Genomic DNA, 19,818 nt, shown 5'->3' with positions numbered 1-19,818 from the left:
AAGTCCAATATTAATTTGTGTTCTCAAAGTAATCATACTTAAAAACTGATCAAAAAAGTGATTAGTCTGGATTAGTCTGCTAGTCAGCAGACATCACTTGCAATACTTAATAATCTACTGGACAGAATTTCCCACACATTCCTTTTGCTTATTCATGTAATGAAGAACTCCTATCTGTCTTACCATGCTGTGTTAATAAAAGGAGAAACCCTTGTCATTTCCTGAGTGTGCAAAACCCACTTCCTGCAAGCTATGACAGCTTTGTAACAACTGTGTTGACACTGTTATATACTGTGCACAACACTGCTCCACTATATTTTACTGTTTCACATATATTTTAAAAAATTATTCAGATGCTCATATTTATAGCAACATATTGCATATCCATCTCACTTCAAAAGACAAAAATATTTTTTATGTATATAGTAGTTCTAGTCAGTGGTTCATTTATCAACACATGGACAGTAATACACATTACAGGTAATAAACATTACAGATCTTCTTTTGGTTTGTTAAAAATGCTGTCATTGTGTGTTATTAATCCTGTAAAATTTCACATTGGTGTTATTCCAAGTAATCTAGCGGGAGTGACACCAACTGGAAATAACCTAATACTGTAAATGTATGGGTGATTCTGCAGAATTTAACCTCAGGCTGTTGGTTAATATTGCTCAACATCTCAAGTTACAGCAAAAAAATAAAAAATAAAAAAAAAATGTAAAGACTGGTGGCATGAAAAGATTTTTATAGAAACTGATGGGGTCCATGATGTGGGGCAATGGCTTTCAGGATGTTACAGCATTTGCTGCATTTGTTGCTCAAGTCTGTGCCTGACACGCTAGTGTCACAATAGTGATTTATAATAGAGTACAGATTAAAAACTAAAATCACTGAATTTCACTTTTTAAAGATAAGAGCAAATCCATAAACATGGAGCATATAAATGATGTACTGACGTCACTTCCATTATAAAACATACAAATTTATTTTAGTAGAATACTAGCCATTTGTCACTCACTTTAGTTGTAGCTTTCAGTTTTCCAACGCCTTTTTATTAGGTCATGGACTGATAACACATAAGTTGTAAAAACATTTTTATTGTGAATCAAGTTATGGTTCTCTCATTGGACCTTTTTTTTTTAATCTGACATGTTTTGCGCATTCCTGTTGTGTATTTTTAAAACGACGGTTGGATTCGTGTGTGTATTAGTAGGCTAATACTCCGTGTTTTTTAGGATTGAGCTTGCCAAACCGAGCTGCTGTAGGCTGCTTTCAGGAAACAATGACGCACACAGGGGCAGGGTCTTTGGCTACTTCTGAACTGGGAAAAGTTCTCGTCTGACGTTCATTTGAAGACATTTTCTTTCGCATCTTCTGCTTTACAGGGACAATAGAATGACATTTTACCACAGAATAACTTTGGCACTGGCAATAATATGCGTTTTTGGGGACAGTGGACTGGGTAAGTTTTTAACGCATTTTTAAGATCAGATGTTAAAATAGATGATAAAGTCTAAGGTTAAAGGACTGTTACGGAAAGTCTTTCTAGGTTTTAGAAACTGCGAGTCTTAATGCAAAGGGAACTTTATTTTAATGAAATCAAATCTAATAAAATGAAGTAGCTTTCAACACCAGTAGGCTAGTTAACTGTCAAATCATCCATTTTTCAATTATATTGAAAAAATATCAATAGTAACGTTACATTCAACTTTGTTACGATTAAGCATGACATGACGTTTTTAATTTGTCAATTAAAAATAAATAGCCTAAATAAAAATAATTTACTTAAATTCTCTATACCGAGCGTTTCCCATACTATTCCCATACTGGCATTAATTGGTAGCTTAATAATGTTTTTATTTTATTTTTTTATTATTATTATTTTAATAAGTGTGAAATTCATAATTAATTCGCTTGTTCTTCGATTCCGATATACGTTAACGATTCAGATTCAATAACGGGTCTATCAGCTAATCTTTTAATACTTTTGAGGAGGAAATATTTAGATTACTGTATCTTATTGCACATACTGTGCTCGGCAGGCTGCTGCCGATTAAATCATTTTATTTCAACAGAAGAGATGGGCCTTGGCTATTGGTCAAGATGTGTGGTTTTGAATCACTTAAATGAATCTGCTCATTAGAATCATTCGTTCGGATTTCGGACTACACAGCAACGCGAAGCATGGTTTTGATTCACTAAAAAGAACCGACTCTTTAGAGTTGTTAGTTTGGGAATCGGACTACACTAATCACTTCGCGCTGTAGATTCAGTAGAGGAAATTGTTTCATAAAGAGAAAAAAATGTCATATAGCACGATATTCTTCGGCGGAATTCATATAATACATAATAAAAATACAAAAACAAACAGATAATGTATATATAATGCATAAGGTAATACATTTTAAATACAAACTTAATCGCATTGAATCTATTTCTAAATACAATTTGCTTGCAAATGACAACATAGGCTACATAATAAAAACACATTAGATATATAAATAATCTGACATGTTCATTATTAAAAAATCATTTGAGGACGGTGTTAATGTCTGACGAGCCCCTCATCTATCATTCCTTATTATCCCTGAACACAGGAGTCCCAGCCAAAGGCAGGTACATGTGGGTGAAATGCAACCCGGATCAAAAGAATGCAAACTGTGTCACACAGATGGGCCCCTTGGTGCCCCTATCAGGGCAAAGCTCTCGACTTCCGCCTTCTGCTGCAAAACACATGTAAGTTGCCTGTTTATTCATATATAAATATTCATATTTATGTATATATATATGTATATATGTCTAAGATTAGGAAGTATGCATGCCACTACTACAAATGTACTTTCATTTGATTAGATTTTGTTTTAATAACACAACAAAAAAAAATCATACCGCCACTGTCCCTGCTGTCATATCTTGTGTTACAGCTTAATCATCCTGCGATAGTCTTAATAATTTCAAAATCTGCCAGAGGAAGCTGGAGTTTTTACATACCCGTATAGGGCTTTTAAAGAAATCCTTCAGGGATGCAATCAGGGTGTTAAAAGAACAACCAGGAAAGTAAACAAAGGTGTCTGTAAAATAGGAAGAGATGTAAGAGATTTTCTTTCTAACTACAGGAAGTACTGACTGCTTCCTCATTAAGTATCATATAGAAAATGGAGGTTAGATAAGAAGTTTAAGAAATTAAACTTTTTAACAAAATATGCTGAAGTTGTTGAAGGTCAGGGGCATTTCCCGAATCACTCACATGTTGTGACATATTGATTGTGACTCTTCACCACATGATTCAAATCTCTTTTATTGTTTTCTTGGCAGTGCAGATTATTTCTGCTGAAAGTAGTTTAGACTATGTCGTTTCTTGGAAATATAAATATCCATAAGGCTTTACAGATATTTTCTGCAAGGTTTTATAATGTCAAATATAATTTTTTTGTTCTCATTCCTACATCTACAAATGTTGTGTATTAGATAAGGCACTAGAAAAAGCACTCAAATGTTTTATAATCAAACGATGTGATTATGGTTTTACTGATATCAATGTAACACCTTTGTTTTCTACTTAGTTCTTCAGATTGTGCCTTTTTCTATTCAGCATTTCTCACGCTGAATCACTTCCTTCCACACATCCATCACATTGACATCACAGCAGCTGTATTTCCTCAAAATGTTCATGATCTTCATAGCCGGGAAACATATTTCACAGATCAACAAGATTACTAGCATATTTCTCAGTAAATTAAAGGGGATAGTTCTCCCACAAATGAAGATTTTGTCATCATTATTGATTGATTGATGTTATTTTATTATTTATTTATTTATTTTTAACACAAAAGAAGATATTTTGAAGAATCCTGGCAGCCAGATTCTGGTTGGTAAACTGTTGGCAACAACAATGATGGTTAACAGTTTCTGGTCTCCATTGACTTCCATAGTAATTTTTTTCCATACTATGGGTGTCAATGGCTGTAGCAACTATTTGGTTTCTTCAAAATATCTTCTATCGTTCAACAGATGAAAAAACTCATACAGGTTGGGATCAACTTAAGTGTGAATAAATGACAGAAATTTCTTCTTTGGGTGAACTGTCCCAATGTCCCTGTTATTCACTCACTGTTTTTGTTAACTGTTAAATTTCCCATTATCTTCCCTATACTAAAGTAGGTACTCTAAAACAATGTACAGTACTTGTCACAGGGAATATGCTATTTTTATATAGACATTCCATTTTGTTTTTTAGGTCTATAGTGGGGAAGTCAGTGAGATGGTTAAGAAATGGGCTCCTTGTGTTCTCCACAAAATTACAGGAAGGGCTGAGAGGATGTTGGAGCGCTCTAGAATGACTTTGTGCTTTTGTTTCCAACAGATTTCCAGTTAGCACAGAGGAAGCCACTCCTGAGACAGAGGAGCAGTCAGGAGAGGGCTCAGGTAACTCAGACACCTTCGCTCCTTATATCATCATGGATCAGCAGTTGATGAGAGACGGTCCAGAGCAAGTAGTCAACAAGAATGAAGAAGAGGGATCGACTGTCGAGTCCAGTGGAGACATTGATTACTCTGAATATGTTTCAACTGAGAAAAAATATAGGCTTTCTGAACAGGATTTGAAAGAGGAAAACATTATTGCATAAAAGGCTACATTACATCTCATGTGCTTTTTCGTTTGATTTCCTTTACACTATGAGCCATAAAAGATGGTGTTTTTTTGGTCACAGATATAATTAATATATATTCTTAAAATGTGGCATGCTCTGCAAAAGTTTATTATATTCCAGTTTGCATTGTAAGGATCTATTTTTATTTGTTCTTCAACTTTGAAACTTTTATATTATTATTATTATTTTATTTACTCTTAATGTCCACAGTGTGACCCATGATCTGTATTAAAACAATAATTTTAATTTTTGGATGGAAATATTATGAAATTCAAAAGAGGCAATTTAAATAAAATGTTTGGATAGCAAAAAGGTAATTTTTTTTTTTTTTTTTTTTTTTTTTTTGCCATTTTGTATTTGTAATATATTTTGAACTTTCCATAAAAAAACAAAAAAAAAACTTTTCATACTATAAAGCATTTGTCTATTATTTTATGCACTTTACACCATAAAAAGGAGGAATGAGCTGTATTGAACAAATGCTTTAAATATGAGATGAGATCAGCCGTTCAGGCTTCCTGTTTTACCAGAAGTGTCATCACGTTTTATCACACTATGGCTATATCTTGTGCATTTCTGGATTCACATCTCATGACCTGTTTCTCAGCATCTAGAGTGCAGACATACAGTTTAGAATCATTCTGTATTTAGAGCAACATTATACAATTATTTTCAATTGGTGCAAATGTGTGGATTCAAAAGTATGGCATGAGGTTAAGATGATACACTGCCTTCAGAAAACATTTACAGCCACATTTCTTTTACACCTTCAAACTTACTCCAACACAGTAAAATATTTGTCTTGCTTTAGATTCAACACTTGTAACTTTTCAAGAGATTTTCGTCTGGTTTCAAAGCTGGACTTTCATGGGGCCATTTCTGAAAACTATTCTTCACATTGATAGCAAACCCCAGATGTGGCTTTATCAGAAGTGGCAGCCACTCTTTCAAGAGCCGAAGAGATCAGTATCTCTGGTTTCTTCTATTTCAGCCAAAGAGATCTGCAGCTCCATTAGTGCTGTGCTAGCCTTCTGTTCACCTCTGACCATCGCTTCATTTGAATAGCTGGCCTGATATCAGAAGAAGTTTGTGTTGGGCAGTGTTTCATCTGTTGTGCAACAAATTTCACAGCTTCGAGGCAAGTTCAAGGAAAGTTAATTAAATTTAATTAAATAACATATAGAAATATATGCTTTTAAAAATTACTTTGCAACATAGTCTGAAAACATATAGTTTTTTTTTTTTAGAGCAGGTTTAAATTTATGTATTATTATTATTATTATTTACCAATAGTAAGGCATGTTGTCACAATGTATGGGGTATATTTACCACAATGCAATATGCCATTCAGCTGTCTAAAGACTTTTCAGTAAAATGGAAACAGTATAACTTTATAAAGAACATAAAACATTTAATGAAATGGCACAAATGCAAAAAGTGGCATACAAAATTGTCATAAAGTTGTTCTTACCACCAGAATTTGTACTTAATACATTTTATAATTCAGTTATTGAAATAATCACAACAGACACAAAGAGTATAAAAAATAAAAAGTTCTTTTCGTTGTTTGTTTGTTACTAACCTGTTACCAGCATTAGGTGCATGGAAAAAAGACAAATTCTAAACTAAATGTATGTGAAGGAGTGTGTGGAATTTAATACTAATACTAATACTAATATAATACTAATTATGGGATAAAAATAAAACGAATAACTGAGAAAGTATAAACAAAAACCTTACATATTACATATAACCTTACATATAACCTTATATATTTATATTTATTTATTTTATTTTTTATTTTTTTAAGACTTTTATTTTGAAGGTCAGTAGCATGGTTAATGTTTCAGCGCTCACTCGCTGTGTTCCTGTCGGTCCCAGTCCGTTCAGGAACAGGGATCCAGCAGAAGCTGTACAGAGGAGGACTGCGTTCAAGCTAAAGCCACGGAGCTGAAATGGTGAGCGTTAATTCAGACTGCACTTAATAGTTAAATGTTCTGCACTTACTACACCACTTGCCTCAGTCTCCCTCTGAAATAAAAGCTCACGATCCTGGCGAACAGGTTTGCAGTGTGTCCTGTCTAAAGTAGGCCATGGAAGTCGTGAAGGATTGGGTGGGGAGGCTGCTTATTATCAGTCAGCGATAAAACACTGAGAAACCACAGTAAACAGACATTAGTGACGGTAAAAATGGGTTTTAATGGAGCATATGTACATTTTGAGCTTGTTTAAAAAAACTTACATCCACGCAAATCCTCCAGGACCTTTAAAAACAGCTGTAAAGCTGAAGGTTGAATCCAAACAAGATACCAAGTTCATGTTGTTTTTTACTAAAATGAAGCTGTTTGTAAGTTTACCATTTTGCACACACTGTTTAATGTTTCTTCAGCGCTTCCTCTCTTCGTTTGGATATTGAGCAATGCATGCATGATAGTTAGACGTTTTCGCACTGCGTCAGTGTTTCCTGCAGCTATTCCATAGAAGTGATTATATTTGTATTGAGACACATTCAACAGTTAAGCTAATACATATGTTACATTACTGTGTAAAACAGATTGACTGGGAATGTCGCTTTAGTTGTGATGCTGATATCGTCACCCAGTTGTGAATCAGGAACACCAATTAGTCACCCCTAATTAGGGCTGGACGATATGGCCAAAATGTATATCACGATATATTTCTTAATTTCGGTCGATACGATATAAGTCCGATATCGATATGAACACAATTAAAAAAGCCTCGTAATAACTACCAAAAACGCCCACAACAGATCTCTGTGCATACAAACTTATGAAAAATGAATTTGCCAAGTCTATGACACCTAATTTAAAACCATATAATATTTTAGGAAAAAAAAAGAAAACAGCACAAATAAGTTGATGTTCAACTTTGTTTTGTTGTTGTTGTTGTATTTAGCCTTCATTTAAACAATAAATGTGAAATCACTGTCAAATAATCATCTCAGACTCACCTTATTAATATTAATATCTTTAATTTAAACTATAGGATAATATACACTACCAGTCAAAAGTTTTTGAACAGTAAGATTTTTAATGTTTTTTAAAAATGGTCTGATGCTCACCAAGCCTACATTTATTTGAACTAAAATACAGCAAGAACAGTAACATTTTGAAATATTTTTACTTTTTAAAATAACTGTTTTATATTTGGAAATATTTTAGAATGTAATTTATTCCTGTGATTTCAAAGCTATATTTTTAGCATCATTACTCCAGACACATGATCCTTCAGAAATCAATCTTATATTCTGATTTGCTGCTCTAAAATAATTTATTATGATGTTGAAAACAGCTCAGTAGAATTTTTCAGGTTTATTTGATGAATAGAAAGTTCAGAAGAACAGCATTTATCTGATAAAGAAATTGTAACATTATAAATATCTTTATCATCACTTTTGATCAATTTAAAGCATCCTTGCTAAATAAAAATGTCTATCATTTCTTTCCAAAAAAAGGAAAGAATGAATGAAATCATACTGACTTTTGAATGGAATAGTGTATAATGTTACATAAGCTTTTAATTTCAGATAAATGCTGATCTTTGGATCTTTCTATTCATCAAAGAATCCTAAAAAAAAAAAAATTACTCATCTGTTTTAAATATTGATAATCAGCAATCTGCATATTATAATGATTTCTGGGTCATATGACACTGAAGACTGGAGTAATGATGCTGAAAATTCAGTTTTGATCTCAGGAATAAACTACATTTTAAAATAAAGCAGTTATTTTAAATAGTAAAAATATTTCAAATGTAACTGTTTTTGCTGTACTTTGGATCAAATAAAAGCAGGCTTGGTGAGCAGAAGAATTATTTAAAAGAAAAACATTATACAAAAAAAACATTAAAAATATTACTGTTCAAAAACTTTTGACTGGTATTGAAATCTGATTATTCTTATATATTGAAACAAATGTGCTTTAGCAGTATAAAGAGTATGAAAAGTGCTCCGAGTTGCTGCAGAGAAAAAAAAGCATGTGGCTGGAGACGGACCTCAATGTAAACAGTTTGTCTGCCAGCAGGAGGCGCTGTGATGCGGTAGAACCACTGATCTATAATATATATATCTATAATATAGATCAGTGGGTAGAACCATAGACTGTGTAGAACCAACGGGTTCTCCAGTAACGCTGTAATCAAAGCAGCTTCTTTATCAGATAAAATTAAAATGCCATCGAAACTTTTCTGAAGACAGTCGGTTCCCCTAGGATATACATTCATATAAAACGCGATGTGTTTTGATTTAGAAATGTGCAGTGCTCATGTTTATTCAACGAAGTCAAACACCACAAATAAATCAATGTAAGGGAAATACTGCTAATGTATATCGAAATATCGGAAATGGGTTTAAAAATCATATCACCGTTATTGGAAAAAATATATATATCGCGATACATATTGATATTTAATTATTGTCCAGCCCTACCCCTAATAGTTATGTCACAATGTTCGCAATTTTTCTAGATTTTTATAGTACTGCTGCACTTCACAAAAATAATGTACAAATGCCTGGAACTTATACAAAATTTTGCAACCTGTTACCGAAAATTGGCATATGCCAAAAGACAGTTTAAAACAGATTTGGGACTGTAAAAATACTAATCTAGCATTTTAATATTCTCACATTGATTCTAAACTAGGTATGTGAAATGGTTCAAAGACAAAAAGGGGTTTTCAAGCATCAAAGCAAAAAAGCTCAATACAGATTACATTTTCCCCTGCTTTTTAGCTTTATTTTTATTTTTTTATTTATTTAATTATTACCATGATTTACAGAAGACACCAACTTCAATGCCATTCAGTGTAACAATAGTGCATATACCAAAAAGTTTTGTCAGGTCTCTTTAGAACAAGAAACATAAGATGACATTAAAAGAAATGACATCATTTAAGGTTTGCAGTGCATCCCCCAAAAACTCCTTCAAACCAAATTTTGAATCATTTAAAATATAGTAAAATTTAGTATGCTCACCTTTTCTTTTCACATATTTTCAGAATTCATATGTTGCTTCATTTTTACATCTGAGTAACAGTCTGTTACAGACATTAAAGTACACACTCTAATTGCATTTAATATGCTTTATAGATATGTAAAATCACGTTTGTAAATTTAATTTGATGCAGACACCAAAATGGGACGCCTTATCTTTGATTCAAACACAAAGTATGTGAAATGAAACGTGTTAGTTGACATGAGATAAAAATTCACCATATCTGTTTTCTAAATGCATTAGAGATTTTTTTGTAAATTATTCATACATGCATATACTTTTTTATTTTTTATTTATGTATTTATTTTGATCATCTATTTAACTTAATTATACGCCACTATATGGAGGAAAAGATTGGTAGCTACTTCCGTTTTCATCACGACTTTAATAATATAAAAGAAATACACAGAATAGAATGTAAATGTAGCCTAAATTAAGTCGCCACTCAGCAGGGACTAAAGATGAATTTAATCCTTAACTTGATTAACAAGTGAATTGAAAAAATAAAAAAGATATTATGTAATTCTTTCAGAGTTTCCTTGGAGGTCTGTTTGGTCCTGTGTGTGAAATCGATGTCATTCTGAACGATGCTGAAAGCAGAAAAACAGCCGAGCTGAAGACTGAGGATGGGAAATTGGAGAAGCATTATCTGTTTTATGATGGAGAATCAGTTTCAGGAAAGGTGAGTGAGCAGACATCTCCTGTGTGAGCCATTTCCTACAGTCTCTTAATTTCAAAGGCAATTGACAAGCATTGTGTTATGTCATCCCAAGTAAATATCAATGTGAAGCAAACAGGCAAAAGACTTGAACATCAGGGAATTCGCATTGAGTTTGTAGGACAAATCGGTGAGTTAACTCAACACATTCAGTTATTCTCTTTCTCAAGGCATTCATGCAGCAAACCAGCTTCAGTTCTACTGTGCCGAGAGCTTAGGAGAGCATGTGGTTGTCACATGGAAAGGGAGCTAGATTGCTCTAAAAAATGTTTGTTATGGTGCCCTAGTTGAACCCATTATTAAGGTCAAAAAGATTTTTATTTCCTACACTGTCATTTTTTTAAAAGATGTAAATAAAACACAGATTATTGGACATTTTTAATTTCACATTTAATTCAATTACTTGCAATTCTTTTGTAATAGTTTGTGGAATTTTTAGGAATCATTAGTGATTCTGATTGTCTCAGCAATCTCAAAATTGCTGTTTACAATGTCTTTTTTTATGTCCAGACTGCATAAGAACGTGTGTGTGTGTGTGTGTTTTCCCGTCATGCAGAGCTCTTCAGTGATAAAAGCAATACTCATGAGTTTGTAAACCTTGTGAAGGAGCTCGCTCTGCCCGGAGAACTGGCACAGAACCGCAGCTATGACTTTGAGTTCATGCAGGTGGAAAAGCCATATGAGTCTTATGTTGGAGCGAATGTGCGATTGAGGTTAGTTAAGACTTTGCAGATGTTTTATTTATTTTTTTCATCGTGGCTAAGTTTGGCCAAACACTAATGAGAAAGATCACATTATTTGTCTTTTGACTGCTGCTTTAGGACACAGTTAATCTTTAAAATTGGTCCTGGCTTTAATTTAAATGTTTTATCTTTTTCGAAAAAGTCAGACAAGGCCATGTGCTTTTCATATCTCTGCAGGTATTTCCTTAAAGTTACAATTGTGAGGAGGCTGTCTGATTTGGTGAAGGAGTATGACCTCATTGTGCATCAGCTGGCCTCCTACCCAGACGTCAACAACTCTATCAAAATGGAAGTGGGCATTGAAGACTGCCTACATATAGAGTTTGAATATAATAAGTCCAAGTAAGTGCAATTAAAACTTTACTGTTGATTTAATCCTAGTCACATAAAGTGAGTTGCTGAGTAATTCTAAGTATGTATGGAATCATTGGCTTAAACTTATTAGTCTAAATGATTTTGAGCTAACAAAAGTCTTTTTGCCTATCAGGTATCACCTCAAAGATGTAATTGTGGGTAAAATCTACTTCTTACTTGTACGGATTAAAATCCAACACATGGAGCTTCAGTTGATTAAGAAAGAAATGACGGGAATTGGTATGATCTTGTTTTGTGCATATGTTTTGAAAAAATCTAATTTTTGATGTTTTTTAAAAACCAAAGTTATTATTAAAGAACATTTATAGTAGTCCAGTTTCTTTTGCATGCTATTTATTTTAAACAAGAACATTTCTTTATAAACAGGGGTTGGTAAGATTTTTAAAATGTTTTTGAAACATTTTAAGCTTTTTTGCTCACCAAGGCTGCATTATATACAGTAAAACAATACTATTAAAAACAGCAATATTGTGAAGTATTATTACATTTTACAAAAATAACATTTTCTATTTTAATATATTTTAAAGCGTAATTTATTCCTGTGAATTTGAATTTACTGCAGCCAGTGTCACATGATCCTTCAGAAATTATTCTAATATTCTGATTCAGTGCTTAATAAACATTTATTAATTTATCAATGTTGAAAACAGTTGTTGCTTAATATTTTTGTGGAAACCATTACATATTTTTTCAGGATCCTTTGATGAAAAAACAAGAGTTCAAAAGAACAACATTTATTTGAAATATAAATCATTAATAGCATAATAAAATATCTAATATTAAAATTTAATAAAAATATATATATATATAAATTGCCTCCAAACTTTTGAAAAATATTATATTTGTAATTTATTTTTATAAACTTTTTTTAAATAACTTTTTTAAAATAATTTTTTCATAAAAACTTAATCACTTAAAATTCATTAGTTTCTGATTTGGTGCTGAATAATGTAAGATTGATGAAGTGCATCATGTGACATGCTTCTCTAGGGCCGAGCACAACTACTGAGACAGAGACTGTGGCCAAATATGAGATTATGGATGGAGCACCAGTGAAAGGTGAGCAGTTGCTTCACACCATTTTCTGTATCATTTTGTAATGATATGAGTGTAGATGGGTCTTTAAAAAGTTTAATAGCTACTACAGAAGACACAGAGTACTAATGCCAGGTAGAACATAAATAATGGTAAATAGTATTTCAAAGGTACTAACACTGGTTCAGTGCTTCATATAACATTCATATATAGACAGTTTTATTATTCCTAAACTTACTTTTTTCCCTCCTACTGTGCTAAAAATCTATCTATTTCTAGGTGAATCCATTCCTATTCGCCTTTTCCTGGCTGGTTATGACCTTACAGCCACAATGAGAGATGTGAACAAGAAGTTCTCTGTGAGGTACTTTTTGAACTTGGTGCTTGTGGATGAAGAAGATAGGAGATACTTCAAACAGCAGGTACAGTTGTAATCAAATTTACAGTATAAAAAATCATTTTGATCTATAAGAATTATATAGAGATGGTACTTTCAGTGTCTCTTTGTCCAGCAAGTTGATTTGTATTTTTTGTAGGAAATAGTTTTGTGGAGGAAGGCACCAGAGAAGCTGCGGAAACGGAACTTCCATCAGCGCTACGAGTCACCTGAGCCTCGGCCGAGTCTCTCTGCTGAGCAGCCGGAAATGTGAGCGGGGTTTGGAAAGCAACCAGCCAGGGACACACGTACCTCTCAGTGACCAGTCGCAGGAGAGGAGAACATCTTCCACCGAACATACATGCAGATCGCTGTTCACATGGTCACCCCTCACAGCTTATGGTGATGAACTGTGCCTGATTTGGCTCTGTCCTCCCTGCCGTCTACAGCAAGCAATCTGTTAGTACAACAAGGACACTTTTTAGAAAGCACTGGAAACAATGTAAGTAATATAGCACATCTTGAAGGTTGCACGCCTCCCTAGATGAAGAATTTTTTTTAAAAGTGCACTCACTGGTATCCTCTATGCTCCACATCATAGAGCAGAAACACATAGAACTAAACACATTTTAACAAGCCTCCTCATGCATGCTAGCTCTTGAATCTGAGTGCATAGTAACAGTTAATAAAGGCAATGGGGTCAGTTTAAAAAGGTCAAGAAATGTAATGGCACCCAGGCTACACTGTATTTGCAATCCACTTAATGTTGTAAAACATTTCTATTTAACGTATTTAACCATCTTCTCTGTTGTTTGTTTGTTTCTTAAATTCTGAATTCTTTGAATTCTGTCCTTGAAATACAAAGTATATGTCTATATATATAAAATATTTAAAGAGGTTTGGGCTAGAAGCTTCATAAAACTAGGGCAGTTTGTGTAATTATATTGGGCACATGTATGTAACTTGTCTGCCCAGGTTTGAATAACATACTGGCTTAGTAGAAAAAGTGAATTTCTGAAATAATTCATTGCTATTAATTGCCAAATATCATCTCCGCTGCAATTACATTTCATACTGTCTAATTTGTTAGATGGCCCAGAGAAATGATGGAATTTTGTTGTATCCTTTGCATGTCATCCTGCTATAATGTTTCTTAACAAAGGGGGATGTTAACAATTTTTCATTGTTGCAAATGTGCTCTTACATGGTTTGTGGTTTGTGGATTAAATGTTTATTTGGACCTTTTCATTTTGAAACCGTTTTTGATTTCACTCTAAAACATGTATTCTCTTTTTTCCGTTCTTCTATTGCTTTGATTTTAAAACTCACACTACTACATTACTAATGGAAATGTCTGTGTACAAAGCCATTGAGTGCCCAAATGGAAAAGACATAACGAGTGTTTGGAAAACTGATTGAATAGTTGTGTTACGGCAACGGAGTCATTTGTACATCTTGAAAAATTGTACATATCCAGCCATAGTTTGTTTATCTGCCAATGTCAAATAAAAATGCAAGTTTATACTTAACAGCTACACTGTGTATTTTTCAAAATATCAATGTTATTATTGAGAGGTGCTAAAAAGCCATCTTTCAAACCATGTTTAACCTAGAAAAACTTGATAAATCTACCATAGTGATTTGGAGACGTCAGGACCGATTTCGCGGGAAATCCCATACGTCATTCGCATGTGCGTGTCACGTCATATTCAAAACAAAGTGGTGAATTATTTTAGTGAATTTAGTTTACCGGTTACAGTCTGCTGTAAAATATTTCAACTAGATAATGGCATTGGATCATAAATCTTTGAGGCCAACTGATATTTGGGAGTGGATTATTCTTTGGATTATTCCTAATTCAACGTTAATCCAGCGTCTACAGAACGACCATAATTCACCCATGATGAAGGTAAAACGGTGAATCAACGTCACAATATCAACGTTGATCCAATTTGCAAAATCGAAAGGTAATTCAACGTTGTTTCAACGTTGAATCAACGTTGAAATGCCGGCTGGGCCGCAAGTAGTTTGTGCAACTTTCCAAAAATTATTAACCTTCAAAATTGCAATGTTATAGCGAACGTATTCTGTTGAATTCATAGTCTAATACACTTCACGGACTATGATATATTTTCCCTATTTTTTTTTTTTCCCAATCCTGACTTTATAACACTTGAATCGCTCGTGAAATAAAAAGATTCAGGCATTACTCCGTATACCAACAATTCTTGGGTCCTTCTGCATGTTGTCAGAGGAACTTGACCTCCTTGTCATAATACAGGCTGGTACTGTTGCTGTCGCTAAACAGTTAATTAACATGACGTTTATAATATAAATTGTACGACCGCGACTGTTAACTTTTATTGTTCCGTTCAACCCATTGCACTCGATTAACGGAAGCTGAAAATGTCGGTAAATCGATGTGTTTACTTATTGTCGCGCTCTCACATCCGATACCGGGTCTGTGCTAGCACAGCTGCTGTAGCAAACAACACTACACTGCATCCAACAAGAAGGACATTTGAAAAATTATCAAGCAGACATTCATCTTCAAACAGTTCGTCGAGACCCCTGGACACATCCCTGTTTGTGCCGCTCACCCTCAAAAGTGATGCAGGCGGGGACGGGACAGTCGGCGAGGAGTTGACGCAGCCGCTCGACAAAAGTAAACCCCGTGATTAGTAACTTAGTGTTATGTTATTAGTATATAATCGATTTCTAGATGTCTCACTTGAAGTTCTGGACATTCATATTAGCATCTGAATGAAATACCTCATTCAACATATAAATATGAAACCAAACTATAGATTTGACCATGCAGATGAAAATGATAATACTCGATTAGTTAACTATTATCAAAAAAAGCATACATCCGATCGTTGTGTATTTACTCGTTTTAACAGGTGAACTTCTCAAGGTACTGAATAGATTCTACAAAAGGAAAGAAATGCAAAAACTGGCTGCTGACCAGGGGCTTGATGGTAAGAATCTTACACATTTACCATTGTATTTGTCAACCACACCCATCACATTGTGTTATTATAACAGTACGCCCATCTAAAAACAATGGACGTATAGAAGTATGTCAGGAATACTACCGTATTTTGTTTGTCACAAAGCAATGTTGTGATCGTTGTTTATTTGTTCTTTAACAGCTCGTCTCTTTCATCAAGCATTTGTCAGTTTTAGGAGATATGTGCTGGAAATGAACTCACTCAATGCTGACTTTCACATCATTCTTAGTGACATCTGTTGTGGAGCTGGTGAGTATTTACATCAGATATACTGAACTGTCAATATCCATAAGAAAACCCCAACTCTATCATGTTCCTTTGCTCATTCCAGGTCACATAGATGACATTTTCCCATACTTTATGAGACATGCCAAAGAGATTTTCCCAATGTTGGACTGTATGGATGATTTACGCAAGATCAGTGACTTGCGCGTCCCAGCAAACTGGTACTGAGAGATTCAACCACAGATTTTATCCAACAGTGTATACTTTCTCATCTGCACTTACTGAAGTTTTAATGCACAATACTCTGACTTAGTCATTACAGTTAGTATTTTTTTTTACCAGTACAATCTTTTGAACCTGATAAATGTGTGTTACAGGTATCCAGAGGCCAGGGCTATTCAAAGAAAGATTGTTTTTCACGCAGGACCAACCAACAGTGGAAAGACCTATCATGCCATCCAGAGATTCCTAGCAGCCAAGTCTGGAGTTTACTGTGGACCGCTAAAGCTGCTGGCCCATGAAATCTATGAGAAGAGTAATGACGCAGTGAGTTTCTCTCCTCAGACTAGCTTGTTTTGGTTTTTTATGTAATTACACATTAGTTGTGAATGTTAGAGCCGCTATGTATGGTTTCCTATTAGGGAGTGCCATGTGATCTGGTCACAGGAGAAGAGAGAATATCTGTCGATCCAGAAGGAAGACTGTCTGGCCACATTGCCTCTACCATAGAGATGTGCAATGTCACAACTCCATGTGAGTATAGAGAACATGATCGTTTGACGTTTATGTAGTTTATGTTGAGTGCTGATAGTAATCTTAAGCAATCTAATGAAAATGCACAATTAAAAAGTACAAAGAAATATGAAATAGAAGTAAATATTAAAAATCATTTTTTTTTTTTTTTTTTTACTTGACTGTTCTTTAATCGCTTATTGACTGTAAAGCTACCTTGAGCTTATGGAAAGGTACTGTATACTAAAACATATTATTATTGTTTGAATATTTTGTTTAGATGAAGTGGCTGTCATTGATGAGATTCAAATGATCAAAGATCCTGCCAGAGGATGGGCTTGGACGAGAGCTCTTCTAGGTGGGTTCACTTTTGGAAGTCACCAGAAAGAGTATTTATTTACAGATACAGTAGGGTTCAGATATTTGGGAGCTTTTTATTTATTATTATTATTTTTCTAATGCAAATTAGAAGCATTTTCATTAGTGGTCTGAGATTTTTTGTAAACCCACTTATTGATCACTTTATTTTCTTGTTTGGGCAATTTTGATTTCATATAAATATAAGAAGTTCTGTTAAATATATATGTAGATGCAAATATGAAGTTACTCTTTCTGAATAGGTTTGTGTGCTGAGGAGATTCATGTGTGTGGAGAAGCTGCAGCAGTTGACTTTGTCACTGAACTCATGTACACCACTGGTGAAGAGGTTGAGGTGAGTCTTAGCAGTTCTTATTGATTATTACAAAGTGAATGCACATTAATATTTATTTAGCCTTATTATGTTGATGCTTACTGTTTGTTCATTTGTCTTGAAGATAAAAAAATGTTTCATTGTTTGCCTAATGGTGTGAGATACTGAAGCCATTAGTGTGCTTTTTTTTTTTATCTTTAAGTACATAATTATAAGAGGCTGACCCCTTTTTCAGTCTCAGATCATGCAGTGGAATCATTAGATAACCTGAAGCCTGGCGACTGCATCGTGTGCTTCAGCAAAAATGACATCTACTCGATCAGCCGACAGATAGAAGTCCGTGGCCTGGAGTGTGCTGTCATTTATGGCAGCCTGCCCCCTGGTAAGAGTCCTTGAGTCAGTTTGTTCAAATGTGTCATGAGAGAAATCGTGTGAGGAAAATGTATGATATTTTTATATTTATTGGTATATTTATGATCTGGTTCTAGTTTTTTGAACTTGCTGTATTAATATCACATTGCCTTCCTGTCATTACATCAAAATAATTTGGTTTTAAATTTTATCTGGAAACTAAACTAACATTTTCATTGGTCAACAGGCACCAAGTTGGCTCAAGCAAAAAAGTTTAATGATCCAGACGACCCTTGCAAAATCCTTGTTGCCACAGATGCAATTGGAATGGGCTTGAACCTGTGGGTAACGTCTTAAAATTACAAAACCAGTAACCTTGTTTTACATTTTGACACTTAAAAACCTTTACAAAAATGAAGTTATCCCCCTATTTTTAATGACAGTTTCCCACTTTGTTTTTGATCCTGAGAATTAAATTAATGGTTCTTTTTGAGTCAAAAGCCCTCCATATAGTCAGATATATAGTATTTTATCCTGTTAATATTGCAAAGTTTAATAAACATTTCTTAAAAAAAGGAAACAAGTATTAATATATTAAATTAACCACAATTCATTTTGTGATTCCAGAAGTTTCAATGTTTTCAATAAAAATACTGAGAGAAAATTTAATTTAGATTAGGATATTTTAATGTATTAATAATAATTTATTAATTTAAATAGTTGCCCCCTTGGATATTTGCTGAGGTCCCCTTGTGGGCCCAATGCCCCCTGTTTGAGAAGCAATGAACCAAATTTATACTTTTGACTGCTTTGCCTATAATAAAATATTTTCTATTTCTTTTGCATTATGTTTAGCCTTTTGTGTCACTGCATTAATCACAGCATATTTTGCACAACAGAGTTTGATTTCTTCAGCATCTTAATGAAAACACTGGTTCTTTGTTTCCTTTAGGAGTATTAGGAGAATCATCTTTAATTCTCTGGTTAAACCTAATGTGAATGAGAAGGGGGAGAAGGAGCTGGACACTATTTCCACCTCACAGGCGCTGCAGATCTCTGGCCGAGCAGGACGCTTCAGCTCTGTGTTTAAAGAGGGCGAGGTCACTACTATGCAAAGGGACGACTTGCCTGTTTTAAAGGAGATCTTGGGGAAGCCTGTTGATCCTATTGAGGTAAGAATAATTTGATCTATTATAAAAGTAAATATGTTTTTTGGAAAAAGGTCTTATTATTTGCTAATTTCTCATGCATTCCTGATCTCAGACAGCAGGATTACACCCCACAGCAGAGCAGATAGAGATGTTTGCCTACCATCTTCCCCAAGCAACTCTCTCAAACCTCGTTGTAGGTCTAAAGATTATCACACAGTTATTTTACTGATTAATAATCGTATACTTTTAAAACACACCCTTTATTTTCTATTCCTTTATACAGGATATATTTGTCAGTCTTGCACAAGTGGATGGAGTTTACTTTGTCTGCAACATTGATGACTTCAAATTCTTAGCAGATATGATTCAGCATATTCCTCTGAATCTGCGGACCCGCTATGTGTTCTGCACGGCCCCAATTAACAAGAAACAGGCCTTCGTTTGCACATCCTTTCTCAAAATCAGAACAAAAAACCTAAAGAAAAAAACCTGAAAAAAAAACCTGAATATTTCACAGCAAAAAAAAAAAAGGAATTACAAAGAACTAATAGAAAATGTTGAACATTTAGTCATTCGATTTGGTTAAGTTAAGAAATTATTTATAAGCCAGTGGAAATAGTATGTGAAAATTGTGCATGACATGGGGAAGTCATGGCCTAATGGTTAGAGGGTTTGACTCCTAACCCTAAGGTTGCGGGTTCGAGTCTCGGGCCGGCAATACCATGACTGAGGTGCCCTTGAGC

The 19,818-nt window shown here is 34.1% G+C and overlaps 3 protein-coding genes across 3 annotated transcripts in view; all 3 read left to right on the top strand.

Moving 5' to 3' along the window:
• The first annotated feature begins 1,293 nt into the window (after positions 1-1,293).
• Positions 1,294-4,647, top strand: LOC109082172 (serglycin-like). The gene is made up of 3 exons (XM_019097088.2): positions 1,294-1,462; positions 2,598-2,736; positions 4,364-4,647. The coding sequence occupies exons 1-3, from the start codon at positions 1,396-1,398 to the stop codon at positions 4,626-4,628; spliced, it is 471 nt and encodes a 156-aa protein (XP_018952633.1). The 5' UTR covers positions 1,294-1,395; the 3' UTR covers positions 4,629-4,647.
• Positions 4,648-6,488: 1,841 nt separating this feature from the next.
• Positions 6,489-14,440, top strand: LOC109082165 (vacuolar protein sorting-associated protein 26A). The gene is made up of 9 exons (XM_042768872.1): positions 6,489-6,610; positions 10,197-10,346; positions 10,437-10,512; positions 10,939-11,095; positions 11,303-11,467; positions 11,613-11,719; positions 12,491-12,559; positions 12,815-12,957; positions 13,072-14,440. The coding sequence occupies exons 1-9, from the start codon at positions 6,608-6,610 to the stop codon at positions 13,183-13,185; spliced, it is 984 nt and encodes a 327-aa protein (XP_042624806.1). The 5' UTR covers positions 6,489-6,607; the 3' UTR covers positions 13,186-14,440.
• A 691-nt stretch (positions 14,441-15,131) lies between these two features.
• LOC109082180 (ATP-dependent RNA helicase SUPV3L1, mitochondrial-like) overlaps positions 15,132-19,818 on the top strand; it is a 6,449-nt gene continuing 1,762 nt past the window's right edge. The window contains exons 1-13 of the mRNA XM_042768871.1: positions 15,132-15,576; positions 15,815-15,892; positions 16,067-16,174; positions 16,257-16,371; positions 16,528-16,696; positions 16,792-16,903; positions 17,163-17,240; positions 17,503-17,594; positions 17,775-17,955; positions 18,172-18,265; positions 18,877-19,096; positions 19,188-19,268; positions 19,359-19,533. Coding sequence (XP_042624805.1) covers positions 15,318-15,576; positions 15,815-15,892; positions 16,067-16,174; positions 16,257-16,371; positions 16,528-16,696; positions 16,792-16,903; positions 17,163-17,240; positions 17,503-17,594; positions 17,775-17,955; positions 18,172-18,265; positions 18,877-19,096; positions 19,188-19,268; positions 19,359-19,533 — 1,762 coding nt within the window. The 5' untranslated portion in view covers positions 15,132-15,317. The remainder of the gene's footprint in view (positions 15,577-15,814; positions 15,893-16,066; positions 16,175-16,256; positions 16,372-16,527; positions 16,697-16,791; positions 16,904-17,162; positions 17,241-17,502; positions 17,595-17,774; positions 17,956-18,171; positions 18,266-18,876; positions 19,097-19,187; positions 19,269-19,358; positions 19,534-19,818) is intronic.

Source organism: Cyprinus carpio, chromosome A13, assembly GCF_018340385.1.
Source record: "Cyprinus carpio isolate SPL01 chromosome A13, ASM1834038v1, whole genome shotgun sequence".
NCBI classification, from domain to species: domain Eukaryota; kingdom Metazoa; phylum Chordata; class Actinopteri; order Cypriniformes; family Cyprinidae; genus Cyprinus; species Cyprinus carpio.
Note: the sequence above shows the minus strand (reverse complement) of the source record. Positions and strands in the feature narration are given on the sequence as shown.

Bases quoted from the DNA above. Each gene is read 5' to 3' on its own strand.
- LOC109082172 (XM_019097088.2), top strand. From the start codon at position 1,396: ATGACATTTTACCACAGAATAACTTTGGCACTGGCAATAATATGCGTT. The intron at 1,463-2,597 runs GTAAGTTTTTAA...CCCTGAACACAG, and splicing joins TTTTGGGGACAGTGGACTGG to GAGTCCCAGCCAAAGGCAGG. The intron at 2,737-4,363 runs GTAAGTTGCCTG...TGTTTCCAACAG, and splicing joins CCTTCTGCTGCAAAACACAT to ATTTCCAGTTAGCACAGAGG.
- LOC109082165 (XM_042768872.1), top strand. The intron at 10,347-10,436 runs GTGAGTGAGCAG...ATGTCATCCCAA, and splicing joins GAGAATCAGTTTCAGGAAAG to GTAAATATCAATGTGAAGCA. The intron at 11,096-11,302 runs GTTAGTTAAGAC...ATATCTCTGCAG, and splicing joins GGAGCGAATGTGCGATTGAG to GTATTTCCTTAAAGTTACAA.